General features: G+C 34.0%; 1 protein-coding gene and 1 non-coding gene across 12 annotated transcripts in view; both read right to left on the bottom strand.

Moving 5' to 3' along the window:
• LOC116428679 (dual specificity calcium/calmodulin-dependent 3',5'-cyclic nucleotide phosphodiesterase 1) overlaps positions 1-20840 on the bottom strand; it is a 307261-nt gene that overhangs the window by 19446 nt on the left and 266975 nt on the right. For 8 of the 11 annotated variants that reach the window (XM_031980651.2, XM_076371778.1, XM_031980647.2 and 5 more), the window contains 7 exons: positions 13434-13589; positions 12054-12264; positions 11515-11628; positions 9674-9826; positions 7447-7500; positions 3527-3776; positions 1408-1665 (listed from right to left, as the gene is read on the bottom strand). In XM_031980651.2, the coding sequence (XP_031836511.1) occupies positions 1408-1665; positions 3527-3776; positions 7447-7500; positions 9674-9826; positions 11515-11628; positions 12054-12264; positions 13434-13589 (1196 nt within the window). The remainder of the gene's footprint in view (positions 1-1407; positions 1666-3526; positions 3777-7446; positions 7501-9673; positions 9827-11514; positions 11629-12053; positions 12265-13433; positions 13590-20840) is intronic. The other 3 variants (XM_031980643.2, XM_031980650.2, XM_031980652.2) reach the window with 3 other exon arrangements.
• TRNAT-CGU (transfer RNA threonine (anticodon CGU)) lies at positions 10858-10929 on the bottom strand. The gene has a single exon. It is a non-coding gene; the product is annotated as a tRNA-Thr (tRNA).

The raw sequence follows: 20840 nt of genomic DNA, 5'->3' as shown, positions 1-20840 counted from the left end.
ACGATAAACCATTCATGATATGAACCGTAGAATTTAGATTATTAAACATCATTTGCTTTCAATTGAAGTCAGTCACCCAAAACTAATTGGGTGCATGATATTCCGAGTAAGCATGTCCCATAACAGATTAATGTTGAGCCTTACAAACACAAAAGGGTTAAATTGAAAATTAAATTATACGATTGGTTTGATTTCACGAGAATATTCTATTTCATACAGGAATATTATCGTTTCGTAATGCACGCATATCTATTACTTATAATTAGGAGTATTAGGAAGGAGAATTACATAACAAATTATTTCATAATCTAAACTTTAAATTGTCAACATTTATTAAATATGTTAGTACGAACGATATTAAGTAAATGATGTGTAATGAAGATTATTAACCGGGTAGGATAATTGATTATGTTAATTGATCGTGTTTAAATTTTATGACGATTCTATAATTATTATATGACTACTTTTGATGACTAAAAATACCAAGCGTTTGGAATAAGCGTATACAGTATTTCCAATAATAAAACTATATTATAGTGCCGGAGGGAATAATTTTTAGGTCATGTATTGTATGATATTTTTATCTTAATCAATAGTGTTTAATTATCGATACCACCGTTTTTAGTCACGAAACATGACACGTGATGAAGAATGAACACAAGAGGGCGGAAGGAAGGGAAGCGATGAAACTCGAGGGGTAGTTGAAAAATGAGACGGTGTCGTTTAGCGAGGTAATCTTGTCGGTTGATATAGAGAGAGGAAAGATGAATCGACAAAATAGAGAAAAAAATGAAGATTTTATGATGTGAGAATATCTTATTGGAATACATTCAAATTTTATCATTATCTCGACTTTTTATATGTATTTCAGGACATTTATAATCTTATTTCTATTTACTTCTATTTATTTCTATATATTTGCATTTACTTCTGTTTGCTTCTATTTAATATCGTAGAAATACTAATTTGACTTGTTTTAATTATAAATAAAAATGAAGCACAAGTAGCTCACATGAATACCAATAGTATCTTATGATAATGGGCAAGCTCAATTTTGGACGTGGACTACGTTGTTGTCTACTATTACTATATACTTCAATATATAATGAATATATATAACAAACTATATTCTTTTGAAAGTAAAAAGATATATGCTGTTTTGATGAAGTTATTTCAATTGATACTGGTAAATGTCGACCAGTAAATCTTTATGGTAATGACGGACATAACTGTTCATGTTCTTGTTTATATACGTTCTAGTTACAATGTCCCAAAAGTTGACGTGTATATATACGCTCCGGTGATGCAGTTCAGGGAACATCCGCGCATATATGTGCTAATGATGCAAATGGGTTAATTAAGTAACGTTTATTTATACACAATAATATAGACATATTACAAACTTACCATGAGACCGGTTTGACACAAGATGTAGTGCATGGTTTGAGCGACATCTGCAGCGTGAAGATTATTATGATAGGGATTCCGGTGCCTGCAATAACCTTCTTCGACTCTTCCCAGAAAGCACTCCAACACCGCAGGAGGGACTTTGAATTTGTGGATCATTCCGTATCGATTGAGTAGATCGTAACCAAGATACTTCACCGGAGCTCCCATTGCGGCCTCGTTCAAGGAAAATACGTCAAAGGACCAGTCGTCTAGAGTCTTAAACAAATAACGTGAATTTAATCGTTACGAGAATGAAGTAGAACTTGATCATTCGATCGAGTTTATTGTGAGAACAATTTATTTCTAAGAATTTCGTCTGAACAAAATTTAGTGGCTATAGTAATAATACGAATAATACGAGAATTATGTTATATATTTTTGCATTTTAAACATTTAATAATAACTGTATGATGAATCTGCAACGAAGTGTATATTTTCTAATTTACACAGTTAAAAATTAGAAAACCGTACAACTGATGTAGGTGTGAGTTAATATAGTAACTGGAAAGTTGAATCCAAATTGCGTTCGATAGTTTTTCATTGAAAATATCCAACATTTTCCTATGAAATATGGCGGAGATTCTTCGAAAATATACATAAATTAAGAAACAAAGTTATTTTATTTCAATATTTCACAATTTAATGCATTATGTAAAGCATAATATTATATACAAGACTTTATAATTCTGGTATATCGAATCAAGCAGTGATTCAGTGTCACCTTTCGAGTGAAAAGGGTTAAATGATCTATTTTAAACATTCTAAGTTAAACAAATGAAATATTGGTTATTTAGAAATCATTCGTCATACATGTATGAAATACTTAAAGTATTATTATAATGGAATAGTAAGTAAATCTATAATAGTAATATAATAAACAGGTCAATTTTTAACATTTTGGATCATAATAAGATCACGAAGTAATTCGTGAGTACCAGAAATCCGGGAAGGATCCAAGATTACTAGAGGGTTTAAGGATTCACGGGACTTTCAAAGTTTCAAAGGAAAGTATACCGATGGAGTCGGAGATTACAAGGGTTTCAACCCCATGGTACCCATAACTTCCTTGAATCTTCTGGGACTTCTTATGTTAGATCTTTGATCCCCCTTCGACTCTCCAAGGAATTTCAAGATTCAATCAAATCTGCCAGGATTCTTTCAATGGACGAATCCGGTACTTTTGAACAGTTTCCAATTGTGTGATATTTTTAAAATGCTTTGGAAATGTACATTTTATTTCCTCCTTCTAATATTATTCTTAATAATTGTGCTTTGTTAACAGATTTGAGATCGATAACGCAGTCCTACGTCATTGTAAAGTCTTCCTAATTTCTTTTCTCTTAGTTTAACACTCTGTAAACGTATGACCATTTGAACATTTATATTCTATGCATATCATTTCTTAGTTTTTATATTTTAAGTCACTTAGATTGTTTTTGCGAGAAATATGATAATACTAATAGTAATGATATAGTCGAACCTCGATAAATCGAATTACAAAGGAACGAAAAAACCTTCAAGTTATAGAAATTTCTGCCCTTTGTTATTGCCGCGCGCCAATAATGGCCATGCATCGAAAGCCGAGATGGCCCAAGCATCGTGAGTGGAAGAGTCTCTTTGCCCCTGTACGCTTTTAGTTTGGTGGTCGATGGAGTTAACATGAGAGACATATACATAATATCGTCGTCAGAAGTATTGGCGCTCCTCTTGGTTACGAAAGGAGCAGGGAGGCAAAGGGATTTTTCCAGTCTCGATGCTCAGGCCGTCATCGCCTTCAGCACGTGATTAGTGTTGGCGTGCGGCAACACACAGAACGGAAGCGGGACTAAATGCGATAGAGTGAGATGTAACGATAGAAAACAAAATTTTCTATAGTTCCTGTTCACTCCCTCGTATTCGGTCTCGCTTCTGTCCTTTTTTATTGACGCGCACCAATAATAACCAAGCAATTTCCTCCCTGATTTCTTATCGTCGTAGGGAGCCCTCAACACTTCTAAGCCGGACAGTATAAACGTCTTCGTATAAAAAGAAAACATGAAATGATCGTATGGGATGAACTATGTAGTAAACAAACTACCTTAAGTACTTTAACCACTTCTTGTGGGAACTGCATCATCGCGGTACTGGTTACCCGCCTGTAAATCCGATCGACGAAAATGCCTGCCCTGATAGCATGTGCCACCGAACGGAACTTGGGCTTCTCGTCCGCCTTCCGTCTGGTGGTCGCGAGCTGCCTGGTAAAGGTCGACGCGAGCCATTCCCGCACTTCCGGTGGCACCGCGTCCGGTTGAACTTCGGACAGTTCATCATCTTCGTCGGCCAGCCGCCTAAGGAAAATTTCTTCTTTATTCATCTGTTGATCGACCGGACAGATGTGCGAACGTCGGATCACGATGATAATTCCTACCTTCGCTACGGATTAATAGAACAGAGTCGGGTTACCACCGCTAATCATTTCTCACCCTTTCTGTTTTCTTTTTTTTTTATTTTATAACGAGCACAACGGAAAACACGCATCATGGATCCCTAGAGGTTACGTGCTATTGTTTCATTTCTTTTCTTTTCTTTTCTTTTTCTAAATGTACATCAAACGGATGGTGAGTGAAACAATAAGTGGTCTTTGGTTTGCTCGTTGGTAATTTTGCTTACGTATCTCACAGTTTTCGTTTCGACGCATTTCAAGTTGTTTCGCACGATCACACAAGGGGATACATATATCGGAGTTTTTGTGTATGAATTAATCGATGAAAAGCAATTTCTCTTTTTATGTTGATTGCAATTGATGTTTTTGTGTTAAGGTTACGGGAGGATTAAATTTGTGTGTTGGAATATTTTCGCAATGTAAACGGGAATATTTCGCTTGTCGTGTATTTATAATCGAGAAATTGGGCTTATACATGTTTTCTGTTTTTTTTTTCGTTTTTGTTGGTGTTTGGCGCATGTAACCCATTTGCGAAATTGCATAGTGGATTTCGATGATATTTTTGGTTTTGTTTGATGGGATCAAATCTATTCAGTTTTGATGTGTAGTAAAGGAATACATGAAACGAAGAATCCTATATATATCTCGAATTATATCAGTAACAAATTGTCACGATTTTGTGGATGAATTTTGTGTTTAGGTAACAGTGTTCGTACCAAGTTTAATCATAATGTAGTTCGATATATTTTGAGTAATATTGTTGGACTATAGTGTAGGTATATAAAATGTATAGGATTCTTGAGTGTAAAGATGTTTCAATGATGCAGTTGGAAAATAGATAATGGTGCTGAAGCAATGCAAGCAGATACATTGCGTCTGAAAGTGTAACAACAAATATTATTTTGTACATGTAAATGAGAGATAGAATGGCTGAAAATTGTCCAGTGTATGTAAATGGCAAAATTTATTTTGTTCATAAATGTTCACGGGAACAAAAGATCCGTTAGTTCACGCATCGATTGCAATAGGAATTTAACCTTGATATCATTATCGACCCTCTTGTAATAATTGACAAGTTTTCTTCAATGTCAAAAATCGTGTGTACAGTATGGGTATTAGGATTTTTAACACGTGTATTATACATGAAATTTCAATGTTTCAAAATGTCGAAGTGCAAATAATATAAAATTAATGGGATCAGCAATGGAATTCCTTTAAGAAAATGAAACACTTAATACAGAGATCTATTTGATTCTCGAGCAAGTACTTTCGCATGCTATTAGTAGTTATATACTTTTTAACTACATAATCTGTTTTAACTGTCGAAGTTATAGAAAAAGATATTTATTTTATTTAATTGAAATTAATACAAGATAATTTGTGTGCTTTTCATTCGTCATACTAAGTAGCAATTTACTAATTTTATAAGTACTATCTTTAGAAAATTTAAATTACATCTCTCAAAAACCTAACAATATATCGGATCTAATAATTTAAATGTTCAATGAAACATATTTAATATTATACGATTATTTTTAATAATTTTTCATATATATTTTCATAATATTATAAGGCATAAATATTTATATTGTATATCTCATAGATTATAATATTATTCATTTTTAAATAATAAAAAGATGTAGGTATTCAAGTTCTTCTTACATTACTGTAATTCAAGGTGTTTTCTTATTAAATTTGCCACATCTAATGCTTAGAAGAGAATTCTTTCTGGCTGAAAAGCGTTGAAAGGAACCCAAAGGATTGCGAAGAAATTCTTTAATAATACGAAGTATGTAATCACGACAAATTATTAACAATACAATATTGGCCTAATACAAAATGTCTCCTACTTGAGTATTTCATTTTTTAAGTGTTAATTCCAATCACTGCGGCATCCAATTAACAGAAAAATTTAAACATTGAATAAGTGTATTGTTATTGGTGACACATGAAAATAATAATACAAACATCTTTTTAGCTACGTCCATTGTGAAAATCAGAAGGACATCACTTGTGTTATATGAATATCGTGACATATAGATGATGAATTAAATCGGTTAATCTTCATGTTACTAACACATAATACTAATGTTCTGAATATTTAAAAAATGAACATTCGGGGCATACTAATAAAACATAGGTTATATGATATACTTTTACAGACACCGTAGAATTATTGGAATCACGAGGAATATTCATGCTTAAATGGATCAATCAAAGAATAAAACAAATAATTAGAAATATGGTTAATAAAGTGGTCATAAAAGTAGTGTACTTACATTGTATAGTTATTATTCGTAAGTGTTTTTTTTTTGCAAAAAGTTCAGAATGGTTATGTAGAATATTTGTTTAGTAGTGAGTAATGTGATAAATGATGTGAATTGGATTGTTTTTTAGTAAGCAACGCGAGACTGTTACATATGTATGAATACATATATACAACAGAATAAAAGAATGAATTTCGTAGGATTAATAGCTTGCGAGATGAAACATTAATTTGTATATTTTGTTTCGTGAAACTAGAAAAAATAGTAAACTTTGTCTCTTTACATTAAAAAAAAAAAAAATATTAGAATGAACAGTTAAACTTCTCCTTCTTAATTTTACATAGTCTACCAGATGATGCAAATATATTTTAATTTCAAATATAAAATAATACGTTAGATCGAATAAAAAGATGATACTATTTAACCATAAAACAGATACTTTTAGAAAATATAACTTACAAATCTGTAAAGTTAATCTTCCTATTAGGTGATTAGCATATGATTAATACAGAATAGTTGATTATTATGTATTTTATAAGTTAAAAATGTATTTAATCATTTATAAATATTTTAAAAACATGCACATTTATGATTAAAAATATAAACTAAAAAACCGTTACGTCTTAAGTTTGTCTCAATATAACAAGTAATATATTGAAATCACAATGAAACGTTCCAACTGTTAATCAGAACTTCTAATTATTTTATATAGTTGTTATATCGAACACGATTACCAGTATTTATTCTCGCAAGCATCACGTGCTTCTACCAATAAATAATTTTCGAACTTCCTAAAAGTATACTCGGTTTCAAACACAGAGATTTCACAAACTCTGTCCAAACAATTCTCAAATAACTTCAAATAACTTTCATTTCACTGAAATAGTTAATTCAGAAATATCCATTTTGCGCGAGAAAAGCGCGTTCAAACATATTGTTCCCTATATAACATATAAACACATAAAAATTCGTTCTGTACATAGAAAATCCTAAAACGTACGTGTTGGTCTGCCGTAAACAGAATTCACCTATAAAACTTTCTTCAATATATCGAACGAGTGGTTAAAGCACCGTCGCAAAACCGAATCCTCCTATCGCTCAGAAAAACAGTCTCGCGTTGCGCTTTGACGCGTTACCCGAGTCGCGAATTTAAAACTCGATCGTTCCATGGAGACGCAGCTTGAGCCGCAAGAGAAGAGGAAAAAAAAGTTAAACAAAAGAGAAAAAAAAAACAGGGAAAATAGTGTCGGAGCGATAGACGAACGTGAACGACATTTGCAATGTAGTTATTCAAACATTTGAACGAACCTACGGCGTACACCCTGACGGCAAGTAGCGGCTGACTCCACACGCTCGGCGTCTCTATAATTCCAAACATCAAGAAAAAGGTTGTGTCACATTAACGATAGATCACATCGACAGTGCTGTATCTAAAGCGAGAAACGTCTGCCTGCGTATACAACGTTCGGGCGACCACGAAGTCGAAAAGATGTGTACAAGAAACGTGTTAGGACGCGCTCTTTCCCGTCTAATTCGTTTATATTCTTTCTGTTCTGTTTTATTTTTCTTTTGGTTCGAATCACCGTGTCGTTAGCAGTCTCTCACGGTTTTGCGAATTGATGTCGGGACATTATCATTACGTTAGTGACGTTCAAGCATTCCGTGTAACACCTCGTTCCGAAACAATGCGACTCTTTCAGCGTACACCCTATACGCATGCACTTGGTTGACAGACGGACGCAGGAAACACAGACAATAGGAGGAAGTCGACTCTTAAGAGATGCATTCAGCTCGTAAACAGGCAGTCATCCAAGAAGTGAGCAGGTTACACCTAGAACGATCTAAAAAGAGGCTAGAACAGGAAAAGAGACAGGCCAGGCAGGTCAAGATAGTCATCATGCTGTGTCTGGATGTGTTCGGCGTACTCTAGACCCTGATCGTTTGTTTCGATTGTCCTGTATATCATGTAACCATTTCAGGTGGTTTTGTATTAATTTCTTTGAAAATTCACTGTATCCGTTATTACGAGTGTACAAATTTGTTTTCGATTTATATCAGGAATGATAGAGTCGTTTACACAAGGGCAAGTATTCCTATAGGTAGTTATTTCTAAATGCGTACGAATGAATCTTTAATTTTGTTTTTGTTTCAACTACCACGTTTTGCAATGATTGTGATTGATGCTATCGCTATGCACAGTCTTGCCTGTGGTCTTAGCGTTATTGGTAGTAATCGTGCACTATAATCATGTGCAAATTGTTGGGAAAGGCAAGAGTCTCGAAGTTACTATAGAGTTTACTAACGATCGATACACAGCGTGTACTACGAAACGTATTAATTTTTGTGCATTAGGTCTACGCTACGTATGGTATAAGGTTGAAACTATGATATTGACAAGAAGAAAACGTATTGCAGTGTTACGACCAATTATAACGTACGTTGGTATTGACGTTAAGAGAGCGAAAATAGTATTGGTAATCGTCTACTGACTTTAGCAAACAGAAAATGCTAAATAAGTGCATAATTCTTCGAAATCATATTTTAATCTATTTCTTTACTATTATACTTCCTTGTAACTATTCATGAATCGTTTAATATATTTTCCTTATTTACGTTTAATTTCCTTATTTCCCCCCTTATAGTCCTTATTTATTTTGTTAAATAAGGATTCAAAACTTATATTGAACGTTTACTTAATTTCTGTCTGAATTTGTGCTTTATAAAACATTGTCTGTATGAAATACAGTTTTCGAAAGTAATCATTAATTTACTAAAATTCTTTCACGATTTCTCTTAACATATTTTAACAAATATTAGTTACTATCATTTATCCTTTTTTATTTACCAAACTAAGTTATAAATTTTCTTTATGTAATATGATCTTTTTAAATGCAAATGACATGATTTCTTGCATTAATTAGCAGTACATTTAATATTGAATATTGAATTAACGAGAATTTTATAATATTTCAATATTATCTTTCAATGTAGCATGAAACTTGTCAAACACACGAACAATACAATATTCAGTAACGTGAAATTTTCATATATACATAATCAGTTATTAAAGACATTTATGCATCAATACATGAAACATATTAAACAATCCATAAACGTTCATAAATCTAAGAGATGAACCGTCGCAGGGTAAGTGTCGCGAAGAACAGACTGTCGAACTAAACCGCTAAACGCTACATGCACGTTCACCCGAAGGTATCTCTGCGGTGTCATCGTTTCGCTCTCCCCCACCAATGTATCCAGTTTTCGCTATCATCAATCCAGTCGAACTCGAACTATTTCGAAACCCTCAGTTCGATCCGGACAAACGTTTTCGTTTGACAGTCGGAAGAAGGTTCGATTCTCCGATAATAATGATCAAGCAAACGACGCATGACCGTGAGCCTAACGGACGATGATCGAGAGAAAGATGTGTCGAACATGGGACGAACAGTAGTTGGATCGGAGATGTCGGGTTGGGTTTTCTGATTTGGGTGAGAACAGTTGCGTAAGGTCGGAAATATGAATATTTCGCAACCTTGCCCATACGGGGGTGCGAAGCTTCCGTTTCTGGGTTACCACCGCATGGCCCTGTGGTCCGTCCGAGTCCAAGGCGCTTCCAAGGGATGCAGATGACAGGCCCGCACCCCTACGCGATGACCGAGAGCACTCAACCCCGCCTGAATTCACCCTGTGGTACTGCTTGTTAGTGCACGTGTCAAGTAGAGAACAGAACAGTAGATCATTACAGTTTTCCTTATCATTATCATTATCATTATCGAGTCAACATAGAATTCGAAATCTCGGCCGACTGGTCTCTCGGGTCGAAGTCTGCATCGACCCTGTCCCGGATAAATGGAGATATTAAAGAATCTTATCACGTTTCGCACTGGAAATTACATTTAAACCTAGATAGTTTTGGATCAACCGTTTCTGGGTGTTTTAATTGTATTCAAATGGGCTCGCTTCTGGAATATTCCCTGAAAAATCTTGACAGATTGCATAAAAAGACGTCAGGTGCTACGATCCGATTAAATGTACAAGTGGCACTAGGCTGTTATAGTAGGCAGTGTTGTGGTTGACCACGACACTGTTTTCAGAAGTTCAATGGAACTGACACATATTAGTTAATTAACGATTGGATCGTTTTCAGAATTCTGTTCGTTGTTAAATTTGTAACATACGGTGGTCAAGGTTTCGGATCAATATTCGTTAGAAATTTCACCGGGACTGTAAGAACGTTACGGTTTTGCAAAATGTTCAGATATTTTAAAAAAAGGTTTCAATAACTTAAAGTTAAATTCAGTTAAATTTAAAGTTAACGTCACTGCATTGAATTTACAAATTTTGACCTTGGAAATAAGAAATTTAAGAAAAGAATTGCAGAACGTAAACAGCAGACGAGTGAAAAGCATTAAGCTTCCAGTTTGTCAATCTGATCATTTGATTTCGTAATGTGAAGGAATAAATATTAGTTTTAACAATATATTTAAATGAATCGATTCGTTTGATCGCGAAATTAAATGATATTTCATATTTAAAAATGTCGCGAACCACGATATGTACATATGGTATGTGTCGTGTAAGTCTCATTGAATATCGACTAAATTTATATTAAATAATTATGTAAACAATTCCTGAAATTTACAATTCTTCGATGTATATACGATTTATAAAATAGAAGCATATTTAAAGCGAAAAAAAGGAAAAAAAATATTCGCTTGCCTCCTGTGAGGATTGAACTCACGACCCCTGGTTTACGAGACCAGTGCTCTACCACTGAGCTAAAGAGGCGCTCTTGATGTCTGTATGGTTCGAATTCGAGGTCATAGTAAAAACAGGAATGAAGTTAACAACATTACCTATACGTATTAATTTAGAATATTTTTAAATAATTACTGACATTATAAACAATATTACTATGAGTAAAATTTGTTAGTTCTACGATATTAGTCTCGACAATAATATAATTTGACTATTTAAATCAATTTTTCGTATCTCCAAAAGTCGTGAGTTCTATACGAAATAATTATTATATTAATAAAATAAGATACTACTTAATTAACAAGAATAAATACAATAATATTTATAACAATGCCATTATTTTTATGTCGTTATGTGTTGCGTATTCATTGGAAGTATATTTTAATTTCTGATTTGTCTATGTTTAAAAATGGCGGCTACAAAATACTGACAAAATATTTTGTACAATGGATAATCGATACACAATATGTTTCGAATTTTCTAATTGGATTATACATTCCGCAATAAAGCAGTCTCAGCTCTCTGCGAGTGGCTATAATAGAAATGCCTGACAGAATGTTATTTAATACAAATGCTAAATATATATGTCAATTCACATTTTGAGAAAAAACTTACTTGGTTTCATCTAGGAAGACGGCTTCGAGAACACGTGCTGCATAGTGTAAGTTTCGTTGGAGTAAATCTGCTGATATTTCACCATGCTGGAGCTGCCTCAGCAAGCACCTTAGTCTACAACAATAATAATGTTTTTCGTAGCAATAATAAGTATTGTAATGGAAAATTTAATTTCAATATATTCAAATTAATATGAAGTATATCACAACATATCAACAAAGAATATCTTTTTATAATATCTTCATAATATATTTTAGTTCTTCATTATCTGCAATATGTGTACAATGTAGTGAAAAATACTCGAAATACTGAATAATTCAGTCATTTTACAAATAGTTAATACAACATGTAGTGAAAAATACTCGAGATATCGAATAATTTAGTAATTTTACAAATAGTTAATACGACAGAATTTAAAATACTCTTTTAAATAAAAGTTTCTTATTAAATTAATAAATATCCAATGATTTGAAATTATTCGGGATTAATTGTCTTACATTTGAATTTAATCTTTAAAAACAATATATAAAGAACTGTACCTGAGGGCAGCTTTGTCGCAAGCATCGGGCGTGTCAACGGCAGGTAGCGTGTCTGTAGTTAAATCGACAGTATCAAGAATCTCATCAAGATCGACGGACTGGCTGGATGAAAGAGTATCAGGACTGAGTGGTGGCGGAGATCCTTCGAAACTTCCGCCGATACTCTTATTCTTGCCAGAACTTCGGCGTACTATCGTTAGCGTGCCTTGTTCTGCAATACAAACAACACCGAGAACATTAAACTGGCACGTTCCTTAACACGGAAACTAACAGTGTTTTTGCCTCAGTAGTCTCCATAATGGGATAAGTGAACTTTATAAGCTCCACCAACACGAAACCAAAACACTTTCATGACAAGTACTGAAATATTACAAATGTTCCTCTACACTTGAAATTTTTCAACGATCTAATAAATTGTCATATTGAATGGAGGCTTTCGAGTGTAAGCCGTGTTCTCTAGAAATTCTCTACAGTTCGTCTCTGACGTTTATAGCAGCGATATTCAAGCAAAAGTCGCACAGAGGCAGGAGGAATCGGTCGAACTTTCCACCTCGGTTTTACGGGAAACAATAGCCGAACCTCTGTGTCCTTGGGATTCGGTAAACATGTTTGTACCGTTCGTTGCACCGAACCTGGCACTCTCATTCGAGTGGTCAGATTCGAAGGCGCACGTCTTGGCCACGCGGATTTTCTGTTCTGGTATTGTAGGGATCTCACGTTAGCCAAGCCAGCCTGCGGATCAAAAGTGAAGAGGGACAAGGGAAGATGTCCATTTTGCGGCGCTCTGCCTGGTAGTAATGGCGGCTCGGTTTCGGCACGTCCTTGTTATTGGCCGAGCCGCGAGCTGAGGTAGAGCGTGCAGTTGAATCCCCTTGCCCCTCATCACTTTTGAGCCGATGGTCGGCTTGGCCAACGTCAGATCCTTATCGTATATGATTCTTTGAGACGCTTATGCATACTAATTGGATTGCGTACCAAAGAGCGCAAAGAGTCGTTTCTGGATGCCCCCATGAGGTTGTGAGTGCCAGGTTCGCTGCAACGGATGTACAGTCCACCTCTCACGTTAGTCAAGGTTTAAAACTGCACAAAGGCAAGGGGACTTTTTCACTCATAACGCTTGGCTTTCGACGCATGGTCATTATTAGCGCGCGCCGAGGTCCGAGCGTCGTGAGTGGAAGCTTGCCTTTGTGCACTTTTAGTTTAGTGATCACTGCTATTGACGTGAGATACAATCAGTAGAATTCTCTAGGGTATAACACTAAGAGGCATTGATACTAGTGTGCGTCTAGGAAGATTCTCATTTTATAGTATCCCTTGCTCAAATTCCCGATCAGTAATTCTTATTCAATTTTTATATAATTTGCTAATAATAGTACGTACTTGGTATCTGGCCATTTCGACCAGGTGAAGAAGGAATCTGCGATCGTGGGGATGCTGTACCAGTGCAGCTCGCAGTAGCGTTAACGTTCGGAGATGTACCAGGTGAGGACACCGCAATATCATCTTTTGTAACTCTGCGATCTGGCGGAGATGCGACTAGAATCAAAAAGAGAAATAAATAAATAATTTATGCATATGTAAATAATTATTTAAAGGATTTTCAAGTTAGTAAACTAAAGGACATGCAAAATATGTAATTATTTATATATAGTATTATTTGATATAGATACAAAGTGTGACTGATTGATATGTTAATTTTATTATCATCCACTCATATCTATTAAGTCTGTAATTTTTGATGTGATACGCAAATTATCCTATATTTATCAATTTACCAAAAAAACTTTAATTTTTGAATGAAATGTTTGGAAATCTGTGGAAGGCTCGTGCTAATCACTCTAATTGATTGATTAAACGGCAGAAGTCAGAACAAAAATATCGATTAAACGGCAGAAGTGAAAGGTCGGTGAAAAAACGATTTATTTGCATTATATGCCCGTGCATTACAAATTAGTATTAAGTAGATCCGAAGTTCAACCAACTAAGTTGGAGTTACGATAGTATCGCATTTAATTAATACCTATCATTAAAATCTATAGATTTGTGATCTAAGAAATGATATTTATATGTTCTCATGAATAGTATCAAGAGTATTATTTTCAAGTGAAAATAACGTCATTTTAGACATAAAAGAAAGCGTCAGTTAAAAAATTCAAGTTGTATTTTAAAACGTTGGTATCAAAATTGTTCGTGCACGCTGTCCAGGCTGTATTAGTGGACGTGGCGTAACACTTTCACACGCCGAATTAACCTTGTGTGAAATAGATGTGATGAAAAAAGGCTTCTCCTTTTCTCGTTCGAAAGTGGACTGTATTTGTTTAATATTGAGTGAAAGGAATGTGTATGTGTTTACAAAGTTACAGTGTATGTGTTGTCCAGTGAGTACAGCGTGAATAGTAATGAATTTGTGATGTATGTCTGTCTGTCCGTCTGTATCTCAATGTCTCTCTATATATATAAAAATACTAATATGGAGCGGTGTCCTTAGTGACAAATCAGAAGGCTAAAATGCTCGAGGTGTTGCTAATTGCCGTTTTTTAACCTACGCCCACATTACTAGTAGTGAAGGTAGGGGGTACGTCTTCCCTTCTGACCTGCAAAGGTACCGGTGGCTGTGCGCTCGGGGTTTAGGCCGTTGAGCTGCCATTTTTTTATGATATGTATCTTAACCAAATAAACTGTGTCGGAACAAAAATATTTCATAATACTTATTAATAGATGTTTATTGTACGTTCCATTGTAGTATTCCCAAAAAATATGTATCCATTCATATAGATTAAAAAAAAGCAACAAAGAATTAAGATATATATTTGCACTGTTGCATCAATCAAATTGGATTAAAATTTTACTAAATTTACTTATAAAATTAAATATTCGTCAAATTGACGGGTTTTATATATCTAGCATTAATAATCATTAAGGCGTGTAATAAGCCTCTACATAAACAATTTTTCTTGTTTCATTTAAACTTATTTTCTCAAGTAAAATCACTTCCTATCCAGTAGTACCACCAGTTACCGGATATCCTGTATTTAAGAAAAGAACTCTCGCCCCGTACAGTGACATTCTGTTCCGTTCTAAACTGCTTCGTCATTCCATCAAGAAAATGAAGTTCTAAAACTGTTGGTAGTCAATATAGAGTGCACTAGGAGTTTTATATCGCCAAGTTTACACTCAGTTATATCTACGATATTGAACAAGTAATCAACCTAAGTGTTCCTATTTTAAAGCGAGATCTTTCAAGCATGTTCATAGGCTCTCCACCTTAACTCAGATTAATCTCAACTCGTACTTTTCATGAATGGAAAGTGTATGTTACTTATATGTATTAATTACAAATTTTAAAATGCAAGGAGGGATATAAGATTTCTCTTTTGAAATTGTTACACATTCAAAAAATTATTATAAAATTAGTTATAATTATTATCTGAAACTTTATAGCTTCTACGTAATCCAGATTTAGTATTCAGCAAGTATTGACTTAAATGTTAATAGGTGATTTTCCTCGAAGTTATTAAAATTAACACGTGAATAGTAAATACAGTTATTATTGCAAAGGTGACTGAACGATCGCAGTTTAGTGTAGTAATGCCAGCGAAATTAACGAGTAATAAATTGCACTACTAGGACCAAATCGATTTTGCCTTCATAGATGTTTGTCTTCAAACATCGACGTCAAGCATCGAAGCTTGTACTCATCAAGTATGCGAATACGTTTCTATTACAAATAAAACGCATGCAAGATTTGCTGTATAATTCCATCTAAAATTAGGATGCTCCGAAAATCGGATTAGCACGAGAACATTGGAATTGAATTACTCGCAGTATGGATCCGAATTACGTGATTTACGACTAGTGATAGGAAACTGAAATGGTTCAATTAAGTCGGGCCGACAGATTGTTAAATCTCTAGAAATTGCCGATAGATCCCACACGTGTACTAAGAAAACAATTAAGTAATATTACTTGCTGCAGATTCTGTTTGTAATCACGATGACCTAGGTAAAGTGAAGTTACTGATACTTTTGTACGGTAGTTTCCTAAGCATGCGTTACATGGTAAGTTTGTTTTACATATGGTACTACTTTCCACAGATAGCAGAATTTTTTTTCGGAAAGTATATGTATGTATCACAATGCAGTGAATATTTATACACGTATTAACACTAAAATTACCAGACAGGTCAAAATGGCTTATTTGTAATTTCTTCTTTTTGCAATTACCGGGAGGATAACATGATTCTCTGAGAAATTACCCACGAAATTACTTAAGCAATACGCAAATACAATTTTAAATTAGTAGAAATAGAATAAAAGTTTAGAAATCTCTAAAAATAGAAATCTTTAGAAAGTTTCTATAGAAAACCTTCAAATAGTCAATTTCACTGCTCGGTAGTTTTAGCGTTAACACTATTTCTACCGAAGGCGTAAAGAAATACCTTTCAAATTTTTAACTTACAATTATTTTTCAAGTTTAATTGTATATTCTGTTGACTTTTCGACTTTTCCAATAACGATTATAAAATTAACTATAGGAAATGTTCAAAATTCAAGTCAGCAAAAATGATTAAACTGAGCAAATAATTTTAAGTTAAAATTTAAAAATTATCTTTTGACATCTTCGTTGGAAATAGTGTTGAGCATTAAAATTCATCTGAGGTTCGTAGGCAAAAAGTTTATTCTTGATGGTGCGGAATTTTGAAAAATTTCGGCGAGCCGATAACCGATACGACCGATACGATACTCAATTTCTCACAAAAAAATTGAATTAATACTGAATGATTATTAAGTTGGGAATTGATAGATATAGTATACTGAATTATTAATAATTCAATACAATTAATCAGAGTACCTGTATAGTCAATGTATGTTCATTGCAGCATCAAATATTTCTACAGTCATAAAGTTTCACCAGTGTGATTGTCTATTTGAACAATCTCTTGATGTTCCTCTCAGCGTAACGTTGGTTGCTCCCTTAAGGGGAACGTCAAGTGCTCGCTGGCGTCAAGGATTACTTGCAGCATCTTGTGTCTCGCGGAAGTATTTTATTTTCTAAATCGGAAACTAAATCTCTGTTATAATTTTCTTTCGTTTCTGTACGAACAAAGGTTCTCTGACATGGTACCTTTTTAAAATAAACTATAAAATGTCTATAAAAGTAGGTACCTATAAGACTATGAAAAATAGGTTTAAAAGTTCATAATGTTATGAAAATTGTATCATTTTATTTGGTAGAATCTGCGAAATCAATTTTTGCAACGAATGATGGTATGGCTTTTATCATTTATGTTTAAATGATTCGTAAAACAGATAGTTTGTTTCGTTTCTAAACTGTAATTTCTCAAGAACTAAGAATAATGGAGCAATTCTGCTACCGAACTCGAGTTTCGGACGAGAATCTGTATAAAAGTCAGTTACCCTAAATAAAAATTTATGTTGGACAGTCTTATTAGCGCTTTAATTATATCGAATGCGCGAGTTTACGTGGAGAAACGAGCGAGATATTTTAAAGGGGCCATCGTAGAAAATTAACTCCGTCCTTCTTAGACGGGTACAAAATTCGTAGAGCATCTTTACGAGCATATACTGTGTCCATATTCCGCGGTACGAGCGTACGACATAATAACGTAAATTATAAGAAATTATAATACATTTCCCGAGAGTTGTTTTATTGGGCCAGAATATCTTAATCGTAGCTTTAAATGAAAGTATTGCAGTAGAAGCTTAAATTCTTCCAATTTATAGTAAATTTCATCTGATTAAAGTTTCCTCCTTCCTGACCGTGAACAGTGCACCCATTGTCGAGCTACCTGTCACCCTTCACACACCCTTTCCACATTTGAACCGCTCTTGGCCAAATTGATTAACTTCATCCTTTGAATTTTTTAAACTTTTTCGTCAAAAAACTCGATTGTCTTTTCATCTTTTATATTTAAAATAAATTTTCCTATTGTTGGGTTTAACATCACAATATAACAAAAATTCTTTTGACCACGTAAAAATTGCAATAACGATTAATATTATTTGAAGGACAAATTCTTTCATGTATTTTATATGGTGATTAGATTAAAATTATACCAGTAATAATAAAGTACAATATCTTCCATAGTGTTTATTTAATTTCCCATTTAAAGGGTAATTTGAAAAATCAACACTTTTTAATGTGTGAATTTAATCTATTTTGTCAATAAGCAGTTCATTTGGGTATTAACTTTTACGGCGTTTTTATTCAGAAATTTTTTAAGTGCATGTCTGGTGCATGTTTTGCAATGTAATGTTTGCATTATATAGATCTTTTATGTTGTTTCGGGTGGATCATCAAAGAACCAGCGTAACAAAGTCTTTTATTATAAATTGATAAATAAATTTAAAGTAATTTATTGTATTACTGTTTTGTACATCAGAAATTTGTAAATTTGATTTACATACAGGGGATTAGAAATTAACTTCTGTTCACTGGCATCACAGTTTTAATTAACATAATTGTAAAATTCTTCTCTCAAGCCAGGAAAGCCGTCAACGTCGTATCGAGGTAGCCCCACTTTTTTACACGTGTAATTCTCATTATATTCCTGTCTCGTGTTCGTAAATGTCATTGTCGATGGCAAAGAACGCATGAAAGGTGTGCCTTTGAGATCGCAGAGTAATATGAGAACAAGTTTATTATTAAATTTCTACGGGGCTAGGGAAATTGAATTTTTAAAGACGTAAGTCACTGGAAATTTGTTAAAGCCAAGATTCTGGAGCAGCTCGATTCACCAAGAATTGTTCATCATAGATCTGCGTCAGATATAAAAATCATTATTTGTTATATTTAAGATTATAGATAAACGTTTGCCAAGAAAAGATCCACATAACAAAACGGTAATTGTTTAGAGTTACCACTCCAATTATCGTTGATTTATACTGCATCGTCGTATAATTCTCCTTTACCTCCTTTCTTTATGTCTTATGAATAATTGCATGTTATAAAAGTATTGGAAGAAGAAAAACGAATGCAATTGGATAATGGAAAATTTAAGAGGCAGGAAAGGTAATTAAATTAGTTGCAGAAAGAAATAAAATTGAAAAAAAGAAGAACAGCATGACAGCCAGAGAAACGGGGACAAGAAATAGAGAAAAAGAAAAAAATTGCATATTCCCTCTATACATAAATAATATATAAAGAATGTACTTAAATAAACTATAATATAATTATATGACAAAGTGCATTTTTAAAGTGCTTAAAAGTACATAAAGATCTATACATGTAAAAGTATCGACAGTAATTTATAAGATTCTGTTTCAATAAATCTTAAGGGATAGCAACCTGTGTCCCCTTCGTTTACTGTCAATATTGATAGGAAATGTGTAGGTAGTCAATTTCCGTTGAGCAATTATAGTCCAGTTTACGATTCGGCAAATCGAGCACGAAACCGTATATCACCTCAAACGAAATATAAGCTGTGGATGTCATCTATACGACAACGGTCAGCTCTTCGTTGCGACCTTGCTGTTCTCGCTTCAGCGCATATTCGATCACAACTATTTCCCAATGCGGTTTGCTTGGAAACTCAAGGGACAAAAATTCTAATGAGATACTTAACTCGATTCAAGGGAAAGTTAAAATACGGAATTTCGTTTCAACTTTCCGATGCCCTGAAGGGTCTTGCGTGAAGCCACACCGTCACGTTTCATCATGCTCATTTTTTGCATGAATATGCTCCAGTTTTCCATGACGCTTCAGAATTTTTTTAACACGTTCCGTGTCGCTCGGTTACAAAAATTATTCATGATAAAATTCTATATATGTACATTAAAGAAAGAAAATTGGCCAATCTTTGAATTCATTTAGACTTTTCCGTTGCTTAGTAAGTTAGTCGTTGTTGAGTATACAAGTTAGTGGAAAATAATTAGTTGGTATTAGAATTCTTGTAATAGTAGTTATAAATGAACTGAATTTGACAGAATTTCAGTCGACGAATGTAGTTATAGTCCTTCCACGGGGAAAATGATCCTTCGAGCTACTAAATTTTACAGGTGCGCAAACGCCATCAAAGCTCGACGGATTTTATAGTACACGACGAGCGTTAAATAAGAATGAGTACCTAGTATTTGTTTTTATTGACAGGTGTACACATATATTTTAACGTTAAAGTACTTTAGCAGAGAAATAGTACATGTGTGCTATCATTCTATGTAACCGTTATTATAGTTTTTCAGACACTTACGACAGACAGTCTGACAACAAATATTTTCTTTAATTACTCATCAGCTTTCACTCAGGTATATTATGATCTTAAACTTTGTAATGGTAAAAATTTATATCTTTGCTGGCTTTAAAAACTTCAGGAAGATACAGTTCCAACGTTTCAGTTGTGCCATGTCCTTATCTAGACCACTTTCTTGTGGACAAGATGACTATCCAGGTTTTACAGTTTTCTCATAATTGTCCATAGGAAGTATTAATTTTTTGTGGACGTGTAAATAAATTTGTTGAGTTCCATCGAAATTACTGACAAGTTTTCACGGTGTTTTTCACTGACAATTCGCCGATATTAAACTTGACCGACAGATTTGGTTGACTATGATTTTGACCGATAACAAGCTGAATGTTCGAAAAGGACATGTTCCGTGTGCACATCGTTCTTGTTTTTTGACTATATGCGCATATGTATGTATGAGCGAGCGCTCAGTTAACTGGGATTTCAACAGCGCGCCTCGGAAATCCAATCTTCAGTTTTCAAATATTTGTATCTCGAAAAACAAGTCTCAACTTCAACCACGAGAGGTGAAGGACTCTTCGATT

The sequence above is a fragment of the Nomia melanderi genome, chromosome 10, assembly GCF_051020985.1.
Source record: "Nomia melanderi isolate GNS246 chromosome 10, iyNomMela1, whole genome shotgun sequence".
NCBI classification, from domain to species: Eukaryota; Metazoa; Arthropoda; class Insecta; order Hymenoptera; family Halictidae; genus Nomia; species Nomia melanderi.
The sequence above is the reverse complement of the archived record's forward strand: the minus strand, read 5'-3'. Positions and strand labels throughout refer to the sequence as shown.